Source organism: Ambystoma mexicanum, chromosome 4q (genome assembly GCF_040938575.1).
Source record: "Ambystoma mexicanum isolate Mex_15411 chromosome 4q, UKY_AmexF1_1, whole genome shotgun sequence".
In the NCBI taxonomy this organism is placed as follows: domain Eukaryota; kingdom Metazoa; phylum Chordata; class Amphibia; order Caudata; family Ambystomatidae; genus Ambystoma; species Ambystoma mexicanum.
The window spans coordinates 1,190,892,090-1,190,910,919 of NC_090928.1; the positions used below are offsets into that span (position 1 = coordinate 1,190,892,090).

The 18,830-nt window shown below is 43.8% G+C and overlaps 1 protein-coding gene across 1 annotated transcript in view; it reads left to right on the plus strand.

Annotated features, from left to right (window-relative positions):
* Positions 1–406: 406 nt before the first annotated feature.
* GLO1 (glyoxalase I) overlaps positions 407–18,830 on the plus strand; it is a 174,553-nt gene continuing 156,129 nt past the window's right edge. Inside the window, exon 1 of the mRNA XM_069608757.1 lies at positions 407–681. Coding sequence (XP_069464858.1) covers positions 595–681 — 87 coding nt within the window. The 5' untranslated portion in view covers positions 407–594. The remainder of the gene's footprint in view (positions 682–18,830) is intronic.

An 18,830-nucleotide genomic window follows, 5' to 3' on the forward strand; every position in this document is an offset into this window, starting at 1 on the left:
TCTTTTTGTGTCAACTATCAGCTGTAGGCATTGCCTGTACATACTCAGCCATTGTAAAAAACTGTATAAAAAAATTGCAAGATTAGCGCTCAGTTGCTTACTGGCTGCAAGCGCTCTACAAATAAACAAAATACAAATACCTTTGTTTTTAAACTTGTAAAATGGAATTTGTATATTTTTTTTTAATTGTTGTATATATGTTGGTATGTTTACATGTTGTATATGCAAAGCTATTGCTATATGCGTATTAAATAAATAAACAATTAGAATCGTATATTGCGCAGATATAACGCACTAAAAAAAGTTTGAAAGAATGTCACGCTGGGTCTGAATGGCCACGCCGTGTGGATTATGAAGTTGGAGAACCAAACCTCCAGTTGAAATGGCAGCGGCATTAGATAAGTGCAGAGTGCTTTAGAACGAGCAGCAGATGGAGGAGCGGCAAGTCCAGCGGCGGGCGGACGCCTGAAGAGCGCGCAGCCCAATGACACCGCCGCGGCGCCGCCCTCAGTCCCGCCCGGCAGAAGGCGGCCTCTCAGCCACTTCAGCTCTGTTCCCGCCGCTGCGCCTGCTCTTACCGGCCCCGCTTCCAAGATGTCTGAGGTCCCGGCACCCGAAGTGCACGGCCTGTCCGACGAGGACGCGGCCGGCGTGTGCGGCGACCCGGACCCCAGCACCAAGGTGAGCGCGGCAGAGCGGACGGTGCCTTAGTCGTGGCCCCGCCTGTACCGGCGGGCCTCCCGCACGGATACAGGTGCTCGGGGCTGCACCCCGAGACCACAGCAGGGTAGCCGCCGGATCCCGCGCTTCCTGAACCCCTTCTTACCTGCCCTGTTTCCGAGCGGTGCCGATGCGCCTCTCCCTCGTGTCGGAGGCCGCTGTAACTCGCCTTCCGAAAGCTGTATGACCGGGCCCGGTGTCCGCCTCGGCCAGGAAACGCATGTCTGACAGCGAGAGCCGCCATCGAAACGTCTTACTACCTTGGAATGTGTGCACACTGTTTGCATTTGTATGGCAACGTTGCAGAATTTCAAACTAGTCTACTTTTTTAAAGACATTTAAAATATCAATTGTTTACACCGACCCTTCTTGCTCCGATGAAACTGCTTAAGAAGTTTATTCAGTGCAGGGAATATATGTAATATATTTAGAATTGAATTTGTTTTTGCATAAATAAATGTTTTGATCGAAATGCTTTTTTTGCAAAAATGCTATTCTCGCGTTTATAAACGGTTTTACTTTTTTACCTCGTGTGAGCCCCTATTGAGAGAGCCCAGTTTCCGAGTTTACGTCCTGAAGTTCCTGCATACAAATGTTTCTTCGAATTTCCGCATTTAAATTCTGCAGGTCCCTGCATGCGACACACGCCCAGCCGGCTCTACTACATTCGTGGCACAACAGTAGCTCTTCCCCTAATTACTTCGTTGACACTGGCAGGCCAGGCCAAGTAACACAACTTCCCAAGCTGCTATAAGCGAGCTTGGGAAGTCGTGTTACTTTTTTTTTTTTTTTATTCACCCTTTTCTCTATTTGCATTTAATGAAAACGATAAAAAGTGGCTGCCGAGCAAAAAGACAGTGAATTAAAACCTGATTAAGTTGTTTCTCTTAACTTTGGGGGTGGTAAACAGTGCTCTACCACTCAGGCCAATCCGTTTCTCAAGATACGTAGTAACCATTTAACAAAGAATGCATTTTTCATATTGTCTAATTTTAATTTCGCCTAATACTAGATGAGAATTATTTTTTTTTTTTTTTAAATGATTCAGTTTAAAAATATTCATTTTGTTTTACTAGACATCTTTCATACACTTTTAAACCATATAATTACACTTTCTCGTTTAGGTACAGTTCTTCTTTAGAAAACGTGTCCATAATCGTATTCCAGAAATGAAAATTATAAAAATCATCTTTTTTCCTGTCCCAGCAGGATCCGGGCCCATCTGTCTTCTGGGCTCAGAGTTTCGTGGCCGTTCTCGCTAGTCTCTCTTGTAGGGAGAATATTTAGGTGTAGTTTCATAAACGGCGCTCTTATTCCTTTGTCTGGGGAAAAGTATCAGATATGGTGGTAGTTCATGAATAGCTCTTGCTTCTATTTCAGATACAAGGTTATCTTTATCGGTTCTGATGTTCGGTGGTGTTTAGTCATTATACGCGATCTCTTTCTTGGCAGTTTGCGGTCTCTGTAGCAGCATTTCAGTGGCTATGTCTTCTTTTGCCAGGATATGAGACATCTGTGGTTTCCATTCTGTCAGTACTCTCGCGGCGATGGCGTCCTTCTTGCTTCTGAAAATCAATCTCCAGCGCAGAGGCTTTTTCTTCCTCAATAAGTCTAACTTTTTCCATATGACAACTGAGGTGAGAGATTGCAATGCTATCTTGCAGCGGATCCGTGCTATCGGAAACAATTGTGGCAGCCTCATCATTTTTCTCCAGAATAATGCTTCAAGGGTAGGCCAGGTTTTCTCTGACAGTTTTAACGTTTTGCTTCCATAAGTCAAGATCATGAGGACTTTGTTCCTGTAGAAAGCAATTGGTCTATATGAAACTTTCTGTATTTTTCATGGAGGATGTAGCCTTGCCTTGCCAGGGCCATTGCTTTTTCTTCAACTCCCATTCTTTTGGCTAATGGTGATCCCCAAATATTTATACGATTCCACTACCTCAATGGGACATCCGTTTGTACTTCCTTCCTTCTGTTTTGGTTTCATAATGGCCATCATTTTTGTTGTAGATGTGTTTATTTTTAGCTCGTTTTTGGCCAGAAATATTGATTTGCATATCATTCAACACAGACACCTTTTTTTCCTGTTTTGGTGGATGCAGAATTTCCATAGGCACAGTGAACCAAAGTGCAGATGTCTGAATTAACTTTTATTAATTTTAAATAGAAACCATACACGTTTAACATTTTGCCAAAAATCTAAGGGCCCCTCTGCTGGGAATGAACAACCCCCATGTTGTTTTCTATTATTCTGGGGTACAATTTATGGGTGAAACTTATTCCAGAAACTCATGCCATAACCCGTGTTAGTACTGGCATACTTTGACAGTAGCAGTCCTCGTCAGTGAGCGTGCTATGCTTTGTAAGGTACTTCTGACTTTTTCAGAAGAGCTGATTTACTTTTAATATACTGGTAGTTCTACTATGCTGCTTCTACCTTAATTACATTGTATCCTGCAAAATATAATAACAGACGCCCCCCCCCCTTAAACTTGTATCGGGAGGATAGCTCAGGGGCAACATGTTCTCCTTGGAAGCAAGACAACACAGAGCAACACAGGTTCGATCCCCGGTTACGTGTATATTATTGGTGTGCGTCTCATATTGCGCAGAGGGACACAGATTATCATGGATCAGGTATGAATGAGGCAATCTGTATTGAAGAGCCATTGATTGTCTCCCATTAAAGCACAGGGGCAATTTAAAGCACTTTGTCAAGAAGAAATACATTATTAATCCCTTTGGTTAATTTTTACTGCTCTCTTGAACTCGATCAATGAAGAGATAAGTCTCTAAGGAGCTGGTAGCACATTCCAGACATAAATAACCCTTGTATCATTCATCTTACCCCCATACCTCACTGAAGCTTGATCGGTGGCTGAGTGAGTTTATCTCCATTGGAACAAAGTACTCTTCTGCAAGGGGTAGCCTACAGAGGTACTGGGGTGCATTCCCTGACCTACATTTGGGAGTCAGGATGAGAATCTTTGGGTGATACGCTGTTTAATTAACATGATCTCTCTTGGCAATACACTGAGCGGCCCTAACCGCCCCATTTTGGATAGTCTGGAGATTTTGCAAGTTTGCAGCAGACGTGCCAGCAAGCAAATTATTGCACATGCAAGTAGGGATCGATTCTTATTAGACAAATAAGGTCTAATTTGTCGCCAACACTTTTAAGTTCATAAGCACAAGTAGAGTTCAGGTGGAGGGTGTGCTTCTGCATGTTTAGTTGTGCATCCAAATACACACCTGTGTCTTAACATGAGAAGCAACTGGAATTGTGCAATCTGCAATTACAAACTGGTTGTAACGGGGCGACAGTTTTTTCAAACTAGGCATTGACACTAGAGTCCTAAGTTCTGTCTTGTCATTGAGGGCAAGTGAGTTGGCATCCTTCCAGGAATGTACAGTAGCATAAATCTGATTGATGGCAATAGAATCCCTATCCTAGTCGACTGTAAATTAAAGGACAATCTGCTTGTCAGCATAGTTGGTATAACTGACGCCCAGTTCATCCATCTGATCAAACAAGCGGTGGGTGTAGACGTTGTGGAGAGGAAGGAGCCCTGAGGCACCCCATAAAGCAATGGAACCGGATTAGCCCTAGCATCATCCACACAGACCTTAGCAGAACGATTGCTGAGGAAGGACTAAATCCAGGCCGATTCGTTACTGGACAGATTAGCCATCTCAGCTAGCCGACCGCCAAGAGTGGAAGGAAGTCAAAAGCTGCCGAGAGGCTTTATGGCATGAGCAGGGCAGTGCAACAATTTTCGATCATTTCAGAGATGTTAGCTTTGAGATCTAGAAGTGCCGACTCTGTGCCATGCTTAGCATGAAAACTGGATTGACGCCAACCAAACTTCTAGAAATTCCTGTACTTGGTATAAGCTGTCCGACCCAAGATGTTTAACAAGAATGGAACATTCATAATTGCTTGCAATAGTAGGATCCAAAGAATCTTTTGTTTAAAAGTAGCCTAATCCACGTCTGAGTGCAGTCGGAACAGAGGAGGCTAGAAAGCAAGAGTTCACAATTTTTGTGATCAAGGGGTTGGTGTATCTAAATATTCCTTAATGATATTTGCAGGACCAACATCACCTTTTATGAGACGTTGGCTTCATTTTTTAACAATGCTAATTACCTCAACTTCACTAACTTGCCTACATGAAAAGCTGGAACAATACTTACTAGCAAGGGTTGGGCCGGAATTGCCAAGAGACGATGTGGAAGCAAGATGTAATTGCCCCTTTTTAATGGACTGTTGATGACTTCGAATTTTAGCCATCAGTGCGTTCTGTATTGGTTGACACCAAGAATGGTTTTTGTCAATCTCTGCGTTTTTAGAGACTTTTTTTTTTTTTTTTTTTTTTTTTTTTTTCCCCCCCTCTAGTTCTTTAAGAATCAAAAGAAGTTCCCTCAAGCTAGATTTTGCACTTTCGGTCCTATAATTATAATCTGACTGTTTTGCTAAGAGAATAACTTGTTTATATTGGAGGGCTGCAGCTTTATAGCTAGATTTGTTCTTGGATTTATGGTTGCTTCGCTAAGTGCGTTCACACATCCTCTTCACCTGCCTATGCTTGATGATCTCATCTTTAATCTCATTTTTCTTAAACAAAATGTTTTTATTAGCATTTTCATTAAACTATACACGCCCCCTCCCAGACCACTCTATGAACCCAACATTGTGTGGGTGTTTGTCCAATCCAGCCTGGTCCTTGTCCATATATCAACCTTTCAAAGTTCACATAATGTCCCGAATACCATGTTTTGCGGGCACCATTGTAGCATAAAATCACTTTCAATATTCCAACATTCCCTCCCGCCCCAAAATTTCTCTGAATCCTACATGTTATCCATTCCATTGACAGAAACTGTATGTAACATTGCGTAATCGTAGGGGGTGGGGGGGTCGTACCTTTTACACTTTTTTGCTTTTAACAGCAGGTTAAAAGCTTTTTTGAAAGGTTTCGGGGTCTGGCGCGATTCTGGTCCCAACAAACCACATACATTTCCTGCCATTGATCTAGTGCATATTCCTGGATACATTTGCTCCATGTGCACTTTAACCTCCTCCCTTAATCCTGGGACAATCCCGCAATATATGTCTCCAGTTTCCCTCCACACTACATCCCCTCCAGCAGTTTTGCGACCCAACAGGGTACATTCTGTACAACCTCTGATGGGTGTAATATCATTGTGTATTTATTTTGTACCACATTTCTCTCAGCTGTATAGACCTAGTCAATTTCGAAATAATTATCCACAGTTCTACCCACTGCTCTTGTGAGATGTCCCTGTCGTTCTTTCCCAGGCCAACTGGTACAGCCAAATGTTTGGAGAGCTACAGGTTAATAATATGATACAATTGGTCACTAATTATTTGTCCCCCATATGAGTAGTTGTATGTCTCAAACTGCAATAAAGGTCTCTGTGCTGCTTGCCTGATCTCAGGTTGCAACAGCCAATGTATCTCTCTTTTAGGTCTATATGTTTTCTACACTCCTCAAATGTCGCTATATCTCCACCTCGTGCCATGACCCCTATTTTCCTGCATTCCTTTGTTTTTCCATGGACCAAATGCACCTTTTAGCATACCTGGGGAAAACTGAGGATTGTCAAAAGGGGGAGTAAATAGAGAGGGGCGAGTCCATAACTGTCCCTTCTTCACACGTCTATCCCATATGTCATATGTTGTCTTGATGTCAACGCTATGTTGGGCACTCGGAGGTCTATCCTTCTCTGATAACCATAGCGGACGTGCCAATGATGTGCCTGCCACAGCTCTATCCATACATGCTCAGATTTTCCCCTTATTATTTGTAAACCATTCGCGGATCACTCGCAGTTGAGCCATCTCATAATACCCACTCATGATGGATAGCCTCAAACTCTTCGTATTCCTAGGTGTAGTTAACAAATCAAACAAAATCTTAGGGCATTTATTTTGCCAGACACATTTTGAAATCAATTTATTAAGTTATAAAAAATGACTGTGGATTGAGAGGGCCTGGAACAATAAAGTAGTCTTGGTACAGTTAGCATTTTCACAATGGAAATGCGACCCAGCCAAGACACCTTAAGAGGGGTCCAGCTCTCAAAATATTCTTGTATTTCTTTATAGAGTCATGGTAATTTGTTCTGCACTGGTGGGCGATATTGCTTGTCAGTTTTTACCCTAAATAGGTTAAAACTGATTTCTGAAAAGGGAGAATCTATGCAAATGAAACATTTTGATCTTTTGAGACGCAAGCCCAATAGTTTGAATTTTGTCATATATATTTTTAAGACCAGACATCTTTTCTGTTTCCCCAGTAGGGATACCAATGCCGGAATTGATGACTCTGGCTCTACCAGTGACATTTCATACGCGTATGCTGCTGTCTTGTGCTCTTTACCTCCAAAAGCTATGCCCTTTATCTTAGTGTTTTGGCGGACCGTAAATAACGGTTCTAGGTAGATTGCTTATAATAGCGGGCAACCTTGCTGTGTCTCTCGTTGAATCTTTGATGTTGGAGATTAAGCTCTGCTTCATGAGTTGCTCTCCCCCTGGCACCCGCTGTCCCATTCCTGCGTGTTCTCGTCCCTTGCTTGCTGCTTGACTGCCCCCAGCCCCATGCTAAGGAGGGCGAAAAAGCCTTCTAGGATCCAGAGACGCCCCCAAATATTAGGGCCACCGAAGAGAGACCCCTCGCCCTTGAGCAACTGAGGCCAGTACAACTGGCCGCCCATCAGCATAATGCATAACAGTCAATCTTTTACAGTAACTTGCATCTTTCCACAGTCTATATCAAACCGTTTGATGCATACAGGGACCCCAACATCGAGTCTGCCAGGGGAACCGCCTCCCCTAGTTTCACCGGTTTTCTGCAGCAAGCCCGAAGAAGAAAAATAAGGAGCGATACGAGGTATCAGGATAGCATGGTGTGTTACTTCTCTGAAACTTAATCGAGCCCGGGCCTCTGCCTAACCTAGGGCGCCCCAGTGAGTTCTCTGGATGCGAGTCGGTTGTTGTCATGGCATCACCTGCCTCCAAACTGCAAACATCTGGCTTACTTGCTTCAGTATGCCCTCCTCTACCTCTGATGTGACCCTGTACTCCTCTGCTTGCAACTCGAAAGAGGGAGCAAACGGGAACCCCCACCAGTATTGAATGTTTTTCTCACGCAGCCACTGGGTCAGGGGCGACAATCGCGTTGTTTACCCAAGATTATTGCTGAGAGGTCCTTGTAAGGGGGAGCCCTCAAATTGGATTTGGTCTTTCCCTCTGGCTTGCCCCAAAATGGCCGCTGTGTGCCTGTAATAATATTTCGCCAGGATTGGCCTTGGGCCCTTTTTGGTGGGGGGGGGCACCCACTTGATGGATCCTGTTGAACATGATTTCCGATGAGGGCACTTCCTCCAAGTCCGTTTATTAGTGTGCGAATATTCAATCGCCTCTCCCTGTTATCTAGGTCATCTTCCTTCAGCTCCAAATCCCTTGCCTTTTGCTCAAAGTCCTGCATCCATCCACCCATCCATCTTCATCTTAGTTAAATCCGCTGACAGCTGGTTATTTTCAAGGGACTCTAACTTCTCCTCAACCTTATCCACCCTGCCCTTGAGCTCCGAGATTGCAACTGTAAGAATGGTCTTGATTTAATCAGATTTCATCCAGGAGAATTCGGATATCCACTTTAGTAGATCCCGCTTGGTCAGCGTCTGTGGTATTATGAGGGTCTCACCTCGCTGTCACCTCAATGTCGTTGGAGGATCTGTAAAATCTATGCAGCAACTCCACAATGCTGGGGTTTAGCATGTGCCTTATTATTATTGTATTTATTGAGCGCAGAACTAGCTTCGAGAAGCAACGGAGCGCTTTACAGAGGTCTACACCAATAGAGATACATAACGGTGCATTTTACAGAGGTGTACAACATTATAGCATGTTCCTTTTTTATTATGTTTTAGATGATTTTTGCCCCCCAGTGTTGTAGTGCGTTCCTGTGATGGGACCGATTCTGGCGTGGTGTTGGTTGGGTATACCCTACCCCTCCGAAGTACTGCCAGCTGCGCTCTTGCGGGGTCCTCCCGGTTGCATGGAAGGTGGGATCCAAGAGTATTGTAGGGGAAGCACGATACACCCGCTTGCCCACCAGGCCCTAGGCGTGCTTCAGGCCGGATGTGCCCTCCTGATGGGAGGAGTGTTTGTATCCCTCAGCACAGCATAAAGACTCCACTCTCGGGAAGCAATGTGATCAATTTTGGGCCATTACAAGTACTGGGTCTTTCCTGGTATGAGTCCCCACAGGTCACACCCTTCCTCAACTTGTTTGCAGCGAAAGCAGGTTTACTTATGATTAATAGTCCAACCCGGTTCCACAGGCTGCCACGCTTCAAATACCTGCTGGACTTCAGTGTGTGGTCCCCCTGCTGGCTCCTTCCATTGAATTGTCATCCCCCGCCTCACCGTAGAAACTGTAGGTCGCCAGTCTGCCAGCCGCTCGGTGAATACTGGTAGGGCTCTCCCAGGCCAGCCCTCTGTGCTTTTGTATATTTGCCACCCCCAGCCGTATCTGACGGCGGTATCTGCCTCACCAGGCGCTCAAAATCACCCCGCATGGCTTCTTGTCTCCTCTTTACATTGGCTCCCAGTTCTCAGCGGCCTGTCACTTCTCCATAACACTGCTCTTGTCTGCCGACCCACCGATGCTCCTCTTCCAGTGCAGCATGGGGCTGTGTTGTAGCTGTGGCGCCGGCAAGATGGCATAAGCAGACTCTGGCCGCACCGCTCGATCACTGATTTCTTCGCCACCAAGCTGCATTTCTGGGCCCAACCCAGTCGGGCTTCCTGATGCCCTCCGATGCTTGCAGTGTTCATTATACAGCTGTTCTGTTGATTTTATTACATTTTCTGCGCTGTTACGCTTGGGGGGACAAGGGAGACATCACATTAAGCGTTCAAACTGTTTGCACCCCCCACCCCCGCCCCCCGGGTCTCAGAATATTTGTTTTTAATATGACTGTTCCATTGTTTTTATTTTTGTTTGTAATGTGTATTACATTTATGCTGCTTTTTATTAGTATTTACAGCTTGCATTATTTACTAAATTTAATTAAGTTGGCCCACGTTTTGCATTTTTTATGCGTAGTGGAATGACTGTACATTTTGTATATGTAGAAGTAAATGTTAAGCTTTTATTGTAAGAGCATTTAGTGTATGTGTGTGGCGTAAGTCTGTGTCGTAAGTGCATATTTTCTGTTTCGTACTTCCACATGTAGGTGCACGTGTCAGGAGTGTGAGGGATAATAATGTATGTCGTAAGAGTGTGTAATAGTGCATGTTGTAGGTGCTCGCGTCATAGGATTCTTTTTTATAAGAGTGTGACGAAGGACCACAGCACACTTCATCGGAGTGCATGTGGTAGGAGAACCTGTTCTAGGAGTGTTATATAAGTATGTGTTGTGGGACCGTGTGTTGTGCGTAGTTAGTGTAATTAGTGTTAATAAACAACGAATGTACATGCAGGGTTTTCATATAAAGTCTTCTCCTGTTCTGCTCATGCATTGCAGGGTTCGAAATTAAGGTTCAATGAGCAGTTGCTAAAATCAGCTTCTCTGTGTCGGCATGAGCCTATGGTCGGGAGCTACTGGTGGGAAAACAGCAGATGCTACTTCAACGTTTTGCCCATTATGTATGAACTTCTATGTGTGTCCTCATTCTTCTTTTCATTCACAAATATTCAAGGTTAATGTCGCATATGCATGTTCGTAAGGCACCAGTTGGCCTGAAGAGTCAAATGTAGCTCCTGGTGGCTGTTGGTTTCAAGCTAACTAGGCTCTCCTGTGCTACAAGAAGGTGCTATTGCTAAATAATACCCAGAAATTTCAAACCCTGCGTTGTATGCCATATGAAAAGTGTACATTAATTCCATCACTTTAAAACTGACAAAGTCAACTGTCGCTTGCCCTTGATGTGAGTTTTTAGATGTTAATTCTGTAATGTATGAACTGTAAAACTCAAATGCTCTGTGCATGTTGTAGGCACCTGCCTGGTATGTGTTGTAAAAGCGCATGTCTGAGGAGCGTGTCTGTGTGTGTTGTAGGAGCACATGTTGTAGAAGTGTCGTAAGATTGTCTGGTAAGTGTGCATTGCAATAGTGTGCCTGGTTGGAACATGTTGAAACATGTGTCGTACATCCAGCCACAGATTTTGTGTAGTAGGTGTGCCGGTCATCAGAATCTGTAGATAAGAGTGTGTGTTTGGGGAACATGTGTTGTCCGTGTCTTCATGTTATGTGTAGTAAGCATTTGTGTATTTGGTGCACTGACAGGATTTTTATCACCCCCTACCTTCATAGACTTCCCTCCACCCCTAGGGGAGAGTACAAGACACGCCCCCAGAAGGAGCTGTGGTAGGAGTCTGGGTAGGGAAAAGCATATACCTGTCGCTGTACTGTATCCGTAGAAAAAACAAATACAAAAAACCCCAAATGGGGATATTTGTTCAAATTTCGACTGAACGAAAATGTCGAAAAAATGTGCCATTATAGTGTGCAGGGGTTGTCCCCTGCACCCTTGTTCACTACAATGGTTGTGGGTGGGAGGGGGTACCCACGCTCCCTAAACAATAAAGTAAAAAAAAAAAAGAAACCCAGCGCCTCCAGTTCCCATGCACGTAAGTGAGGGGAACCGGCATCACGGAGGGATCGAGGAGTCAGCGGCACACAGGTAAGTGTACTGCCAAAAGGTAAGTAACAGTGTGGGCGGGAGCGGGTTGCCAGAAATGTCCACGGGAGAAAAAAGTCATTTACGTTAAAATATTTTAGTTTTTTTTCTCACTCTGACATTTTTCATTGGATTATTTTATGGACATCCTCACTGCGCATCTGTAATGAGAGCAACCCCCTGCAGTGGGTGGCTGCTACTCCTTCATCAGCACAAAAGGAGTTTGCCAATGTCGCATCTGTACACAACAGACTTAAAACATTATTAATAAAAAAAGCTGAAATCATTGTCATTACCTCTACCTCAAATCAAGGGTAAGACTGATCAACCTTCTCCAATAAACAGTCGCCTTGAAAACCAACTACCTGCTTCACCACGTTGTGAAAGGCAAATTCGTAGAAGCATCTGCCTCCATCAATACCTCAATACATTTCTCAATGTGATATCAAATTAAGAGTAAAAGAACTCCCATACTCACTAACAGTAAAAGGTAGGGATTTGAGAGGGCTGCACAAGACTGGATGCCTGGGATTATCAACAATTAAAGAAAAATGGAAAAGAATTAAAATGGAAACATTCCCAAATATTTAAAGAACCACCTTTTTAATGCATCATGATTTACATCAAGCATAAAAAGTATGATAAAATGCTTCAAAAAGAATTAAATGTCATTTGGGATTAATGTTGTCAGCATATAGCCAAACCAAAATAAAGTGTCTGCTCTTAGGTGGTGAGCTGATTACTCTTGGGGCAAAGAAGAAAATGATTCCCCAAGCAGCTCAAATAGAATCGAAGTTCTTCGCAAATGTCAATACGCTGAGTCCTTTAGGGACTCAAAATGCTACAAAACAGCCAGGATCCAGCATGGTGGCTTACAATCCAGTAAAGGAAGGAAGAGTGATTTTGGCCCCTCCCAACTGGAAATCATCTGTCTTCAACCCTTTGTCTTCTTGTTCCCCCTCGTCTAGCTCTGTCGCCGAACATCTGTGTGCAGGCCATGATGCTTGTTTTATTTATACTATTTGGGCGCTCCCTCCCTCCCCCACCTATAACCGCTAAAGTTGTCTGTCCAGATGGGAGGAGAGTAGCCTACTCCCAAATGACTACTACTGATGTGGAAAAAGGCAGAAAATCCTGGGTCCCCTGCTTCTCCCCCACTCAGAAAAGTAGAAGGTGGTGACTGCCTCCCCATACGGAGTTTGTAGGATCCATTTAGAATGATCAATTCCTTCTGGTCTTATCCATATATTGCGTGATGATCAGGGAAAGGGATCCCTGGTGATAAATTTGATCTTCACATCCAGAAATATGAAACAAAAAAAGAATCGGAACAGAGTTAAAATGTGGTCTTTCATCAATGTTTGTCTTCTGAAACCATGACTAAGCTGCAGAGGCAGTAAAGCTTTATCATTCAATAAAACATACTTGGAAATATGTAAGTTTTAGCCTGTTCTTCCCGCTACACACTTCGAATGCGATAGATTTGCCACTGTGGGCCTACTCTCTTCTTCAAAGCGGTAACCTTTGGTCACAATAATGTTCTTTTTGTTTTATTTTGCCTTTGTTGGTAATGTAGTGCATACAGAAATTGATGATTGTCCAATTGATTTTCTTTGGGAACATCTCTTAATGGTGTTGTGGAGGTGAGCAGGCTAGCAGATAGTTAAGGTGCTTCAGGTAAGAGGTCGGGGGGTGGGGGAGGCGTCCCTACATATTCCGCACCTCCCGCAAGTTTACTTTCATGGGTGGACATCAATGTGTAAAGAAAGGGGTTCTGAGTTGCGCAGATACAGTTCTGGTGGGATGGGTAATAGTTTTTTATTTATTTATTTTTTTAAATTGTATGTTATAGTTTATTACAAAATTTTCACTCAAATTTTCGCTTATCAAATAGATTAGTCTTTCTTTCTAAACATACAAAAATATAATTATTTTTACTTTCAACATTTATCAATTAGAAGACTTCGGTTATCATCCCTTTGTCACTTGGGGAAATTGTGTTGCAAAATTGGATGACTCTTAATGTCAACGATCTGTCATTTCCAATTATGATTTGTTCCACTTATGATTTGAGCCCAACGCAGTCGTACTTTATTTTGGACTCTTGATTGGGGCAACATCCCACCAATAGTTTTCTTTTGGGCGCAGTGCATTCCATAATATGGCGTAAAGTTTTGACTTGATTATGGTGGAGGCAAAATCTGCAGAATGCCAATGTCGCTGGCAGCTATTTGTATTTAGTCAGTATTTAGTCGGCAGTAGATTAAACCATAGCCTCAAAGTGTCTCTCTTGGCTTGATCCGGACATCTTTTCAAGTATTCAGGCAACTGATTCACTGCTCTTGCCTCAAGTGGCAGTAAGTGCCAATTGATATTGTACCTTTTGTTGTAATGTATAGATCCAGTCATTTCTTTGTATGCTTAATTTCGCTTTCTGAGGGCGATTGACGAGCATATCTACGGTTATATCCTCTTGGACCTTTAACTGGCCACATGCCCCTTTCCACATCGTCAGTGCGGTTCGTTTTGACAATGTTTTTATTTTTTTCTGACGTAGGATTTCAATCGCAGGAATATCATCTTCTATCAATGTCTTTCAGTATAGAATTAGAGGTTTCCAGTTCTTGAGTGACGCCATTGATTGTAGCGCCAATTTGAAACGTATCCACGGAGCAGGAAATGTAGGGGGCAGACAGGCTATTTCTCCAAACTAAACACTAAGTAGGTCCGTAGATCAGAGTGCATTTAACTTAGTGTCCGAGCCATATGTCAAAATTGCCATTATTTTATGTCTATAAAAGGCAATAACTGGCCTCATCGAATATACTCTGTACTTGCGATGCACGATCAGACCCTGCTGTGCCAATGACAAAGCTTTCACCTTTTGTTTCTCAACCCACTCCTTTTCTGTTTCAGACTGATTTACACAGACGCCCAAGTATACCCGAGATTTTTTTTTTTTTTTTTACATTGATCTTAAGGTTTGTGATGACACATGCTTCCAATTCATGCATTTTTTTTTTGTTTTTAATTTTTTTTTGCAAACCGGTTCTATCAAGAATTACCAAGTTGTCAGCATACAAAAAGTATGCTACCTGTGTATTCAATTTTGGGGGATTAGTAGATATGTTCTTTTGACTATCTGCAAAGTCTCATATAAAAAGATTGAATAGGGTTGCCGCAAGGGGGCATTCCTCTTTTAGTCCGTTCCAGGTTTTAACTTCTGCCGATAGATGCCCATTTTGTGACAGTCTGATTTGAATATGATGTGTGAGTACAGCGCTATGATGGGTTCTAAGATGTCCAATGGGCACTTCCAGCTCTAAGTTTATCCCATAGCTTTGTTCTACTGACGGCATTGAACGCAGGTTGTAGGTCAATAAAAGCTGCATGAGTTGTAGTTCTGTCTTTCATTGCTTCTAGTTTTAGAAGATTACGAAGGAGCAAGTTAACATTGGTGCCTACTTTCTTTATGAATCCCGTTTGGCTGGGATCACATCTACCTGTAGTCTATGCCCATTGGGATAGTTTACGTAGTAGAAAAGTTGCATTACCAAGTGGGTCGGGAAAGCTATTGGGTGATAATTCGCCATGCTGTTTCTGTCTCCATGTTTAAAGGTCGGAATCAGGATGGCGGTTTTCCACGTGTTTGGAATGGTATTAGTTTCATTATTGATCAAGAATATATTCATGCATAATTGCGCCCATTCCTCCAGATTCTGTTTCTGCTTTTCGTTGCTTAAGCCATCTGGCCTGGGTGCATGAGATGAATTTAGCTGCTTAATATATTTCACACATGTTCCATTTTAGTTTAGCTTTTTATGTATAAAGGCTCTTCAAGTTGGTCCTTTCTCTTTTCGTATATTGATGGGAAATAGGCATTCCAGTCTGCTTCTGGAATATTCAAAATGTGGTTCTCTTGTTCTGATTTCCAGTTCAACAAATTCCATGAATTTATAGTATTTTGATTATGAAGAGCATTTAGCGTATATTAGCGCGTCATTTTGGATCATTTCAGCTCTTAACATCTTGACCAAATTCTTAAATAGTTTAAGATTTTTGATAATTTTGTTGGCATACTCTTGATTTAATTTTTTAACTTTCCTTATTTTCTCACGCAGTTATATTCTTTTCTACTATTTGTTGTATATATGAGTGTGATTCTGATAGTTTTTGGTTTTTCTTATTTGGAATCGTAAATAGTTTCAACAGCCATCCATATTCTAGTTTGTCGTTATCATTCCGAAAAGACAGCTGAAATTATTTACGAAGCCTGCGGCTTGTGACTTTGCAGTCCATTCCATCGTTTAGCTCTAAATCGGGGAGTTCTATTTTAGTCGTGCCAGATATGTTCACTGACCATTCTATCGATATTTTACTGTGGTTACTATGGGCCGACGGCTTGTTGGTAAATATTATATTCCCTAAAATGCCAAATGCCATCAGAAATGTAGAAATAATCCAATATCTCAGCAGTTATGCCTCTTTTCCAAGTCGGCTTTGCAGGGTCATCGCCTGCACAATGTCCGTTGATCATAGACATATTCTGTGGTTCCATTTCTTTGGTCCATAGACGTGCCCTCGATGTCTGGTGGTTTGGTGGGTTTTTTCTTTTTTTTCCATCTTGGGCAAATAGATGGATATTTTCAGATCGCCACAAACGATTATATCTGTTTGTTACGATGCATGTCATCAATAGAAGATAAAACAATATCTACAAATGTCATGTGGGGTTCCAATATAAATGTATAATCCCGATTGTTTAGGTTTAATTTTTTTCCTCTTGACTCTTTGATTTTGATATTGACCTTTACATTCCACAATGGTTAGCTGGGTCCAGGGATTAGGGTTTGATGTCTGTTTAACTTCTATTATGCCATCTATTTTAATTGTCAGTAGACCTGATGCCGACGGCCTCTGGGCTGTTTTATCGGAGGGTTCATACAACCAACATATCAATCACAAATTGGAAGTTCGTAAAGCCACCTTTCTTAAAGGCAGATCATTTGGTTTTCTATAAAATCGTTATTTTTGCCCTTCATTAAATGGTTTCAGCCCCCCCAACCCCCTTGTATTCCAAGAGCCTATTGATAACTATTTTACGGTTTACATTAACTATGAACATTTTTTTTCTTCAATGTAACATTTTATTGGCCTTTATAAACAGAGGCTTCATTATTCTTTGTGACATGCTTTAGAGTGAAACATAATAAACAAGAAAAAGAAAACATGCCTTTAAATGAGGTCAAAAGACCAAAAAGACAAAACGAAAGGGGGGGGGGGGTCGCGTCAGTCTCAGATCGAAGTTACATTGTATGGGTGCTGTGGTTGCGATAGGGTAGTCCGCCATGTGCGCCGGTCCAGGGGGCCGCTAGGATGTTAGTCCATTTTAGTTAGCCAGCGGAGCGCTGGAGTTTGTCTGGTCACTCCTGGGAATCTTTCCACAAAGTCCAGGAATGGGCCCCCAGGTGGTGTGGAACTTGTTTTGGTTGCCCAGGTGTATGGCAGTAATTTGGTGTATGGCAGTAATTTTCTCCACTGCAGCGATGTCCCAGCATTTGATCCACCACACAGGGATTGCTGGGCCTTCCCGAAGTTGCCACAGCTTGGCGATTGAAATCTTGGCCGCGGTCTGTAGATGTGTGCAGAGGTCCACCACATCGGGAACTGTCCTTATCCCGTGTCTCCCAGTAGGACAATCCCGGGGTCCCACGGTATTGATAGGCCTGTGATTGGATTTGCTCCAGAACCTCTCTGCCTTCGGGCATTCCCAGAGGAGATGGAACAACGTTCATGTGTCCATGCAGCTCCTCCAACAGTGTGGCTGGATAGCGGGGTTGCATTTGTGAAGGATTTCTGGTGTCATGTACCACCTGTAACAGACCTTTGTTCGTTACGCATTTAGAGGTCTTGTATGGTTCTTCTCCAGATGCGCTTCCAGCTGGTCCTGTCTAGTTCTCGGCCTAGGTCTCTCTCCCATCGTATCATGTAGGGCTCCTTAGAGTCAGGGTCTGCCCTGTACAGCAGCCTGTACAGGGTGGAAATCTTCCCTCTGGGTGGGGTTGTCGTTAGCGTGAGCTCCAGTGCTGATGGTTCTCTGTGCCCATTTATTCTCATTGAGTCATGTGACAACCAGTGACGGAGCTGGGTGTAGTGAAACCTCTCGGATTCCGGTACCTGGAATTTTCTCTTGCAATCCTCGAAGGTGAGTAGAGAGTCTTCTTCATAGAAGTCCGCTACGTGCTGCAGGCCTCCCGCCTTCCACTTAGAAAAAACATTCTGCCCTTGGCCTGGGGTGAAGTCCGGGTTCTCCCAGATTGGAGAGAGTGGACCCACTGTGCTCCTGCATTTCCACCTCCTTGCCGCCGCTTTCCAGCTGCTTACCGTGTTCCTGGTGGTTTAGAGGGGCCCGACGTTAGGGGGATTTTTGGGCCATGTGATGTGTGGGAGGGATCCCAGTGGGTATTGGCTCCAGGCCTCCTCCAGCTTTAGCCAGCTGGGCTTATTGATGGCAGGTTGCCACATGAATGCCGCAGAGAGCTGGGCGGCTAGGCAGTACCTTTCGACCTCCGGGACTCCCAGACCTCCGGACTGGGGGCTCCTAAGTAAGACTTTACTGGCTACTGTAGGCTCCCCCCCCCCACCCAAAACAAACTTTAGCATATTTGCTTGCAGTTTCTGTTTGGCTTGTTTGGGTATTACTATCGGGAGGGCTTGGCAGTGGTAGAGCAGTCTAGGGACCAAGTTCATCTTGAGTGCTGCGATTCTTCCTAGCCAGGATATTTCCTGATCTTGCCAGTGGGCCATATCCGAATGATGGTCCTTCAGCAGGGGCGGGATGTTTAGTTTGTAGGTGCGTTCTGCTAGCTCCGGTAGGCGGACGCCTAGGTAATTTAAGTGGGATCTGGCCCATGGGATTGCGAGGCAGGCTGCTATAGAGTCCAGTGTTGCTCTTGGAATGTTGATGCCCAGTGCTGTGGACTTCGTGAGGTTGATTGAGAACCCTGATGCTGACTTGAAGCTGCTTAGCTCCTCCCATAGCGCAGTGAGGGATGTGCTTGGCTGCGTAAGTTTTAGCAGTACATCTTTGTAGGTATTGTCCTTGAATTTAAGACCCAGGATTGCCGGGTTCTGCTAGATTCTGGAGGCGAACGGCTCCATTGATAGGGCGAAAACAAGAGGCGACAATGGGCAGCTTTGGCGTGTGCCTCTAGTGATTTTGATTCTTGGGGATCTGGCGCCGTTGATCCGCAGGGTTGTGGTGGGGTGCTGATAGTTGGCCAAAGTCCATTTCAAACATTTCGGGCCAGTTCCGTAGTGACAGTGTGTCTCCCTCATATAGCCCCAGTCCAGCATGTCAAACGCTTTGTGTCGAGCGAGGCCACCACTAGCTC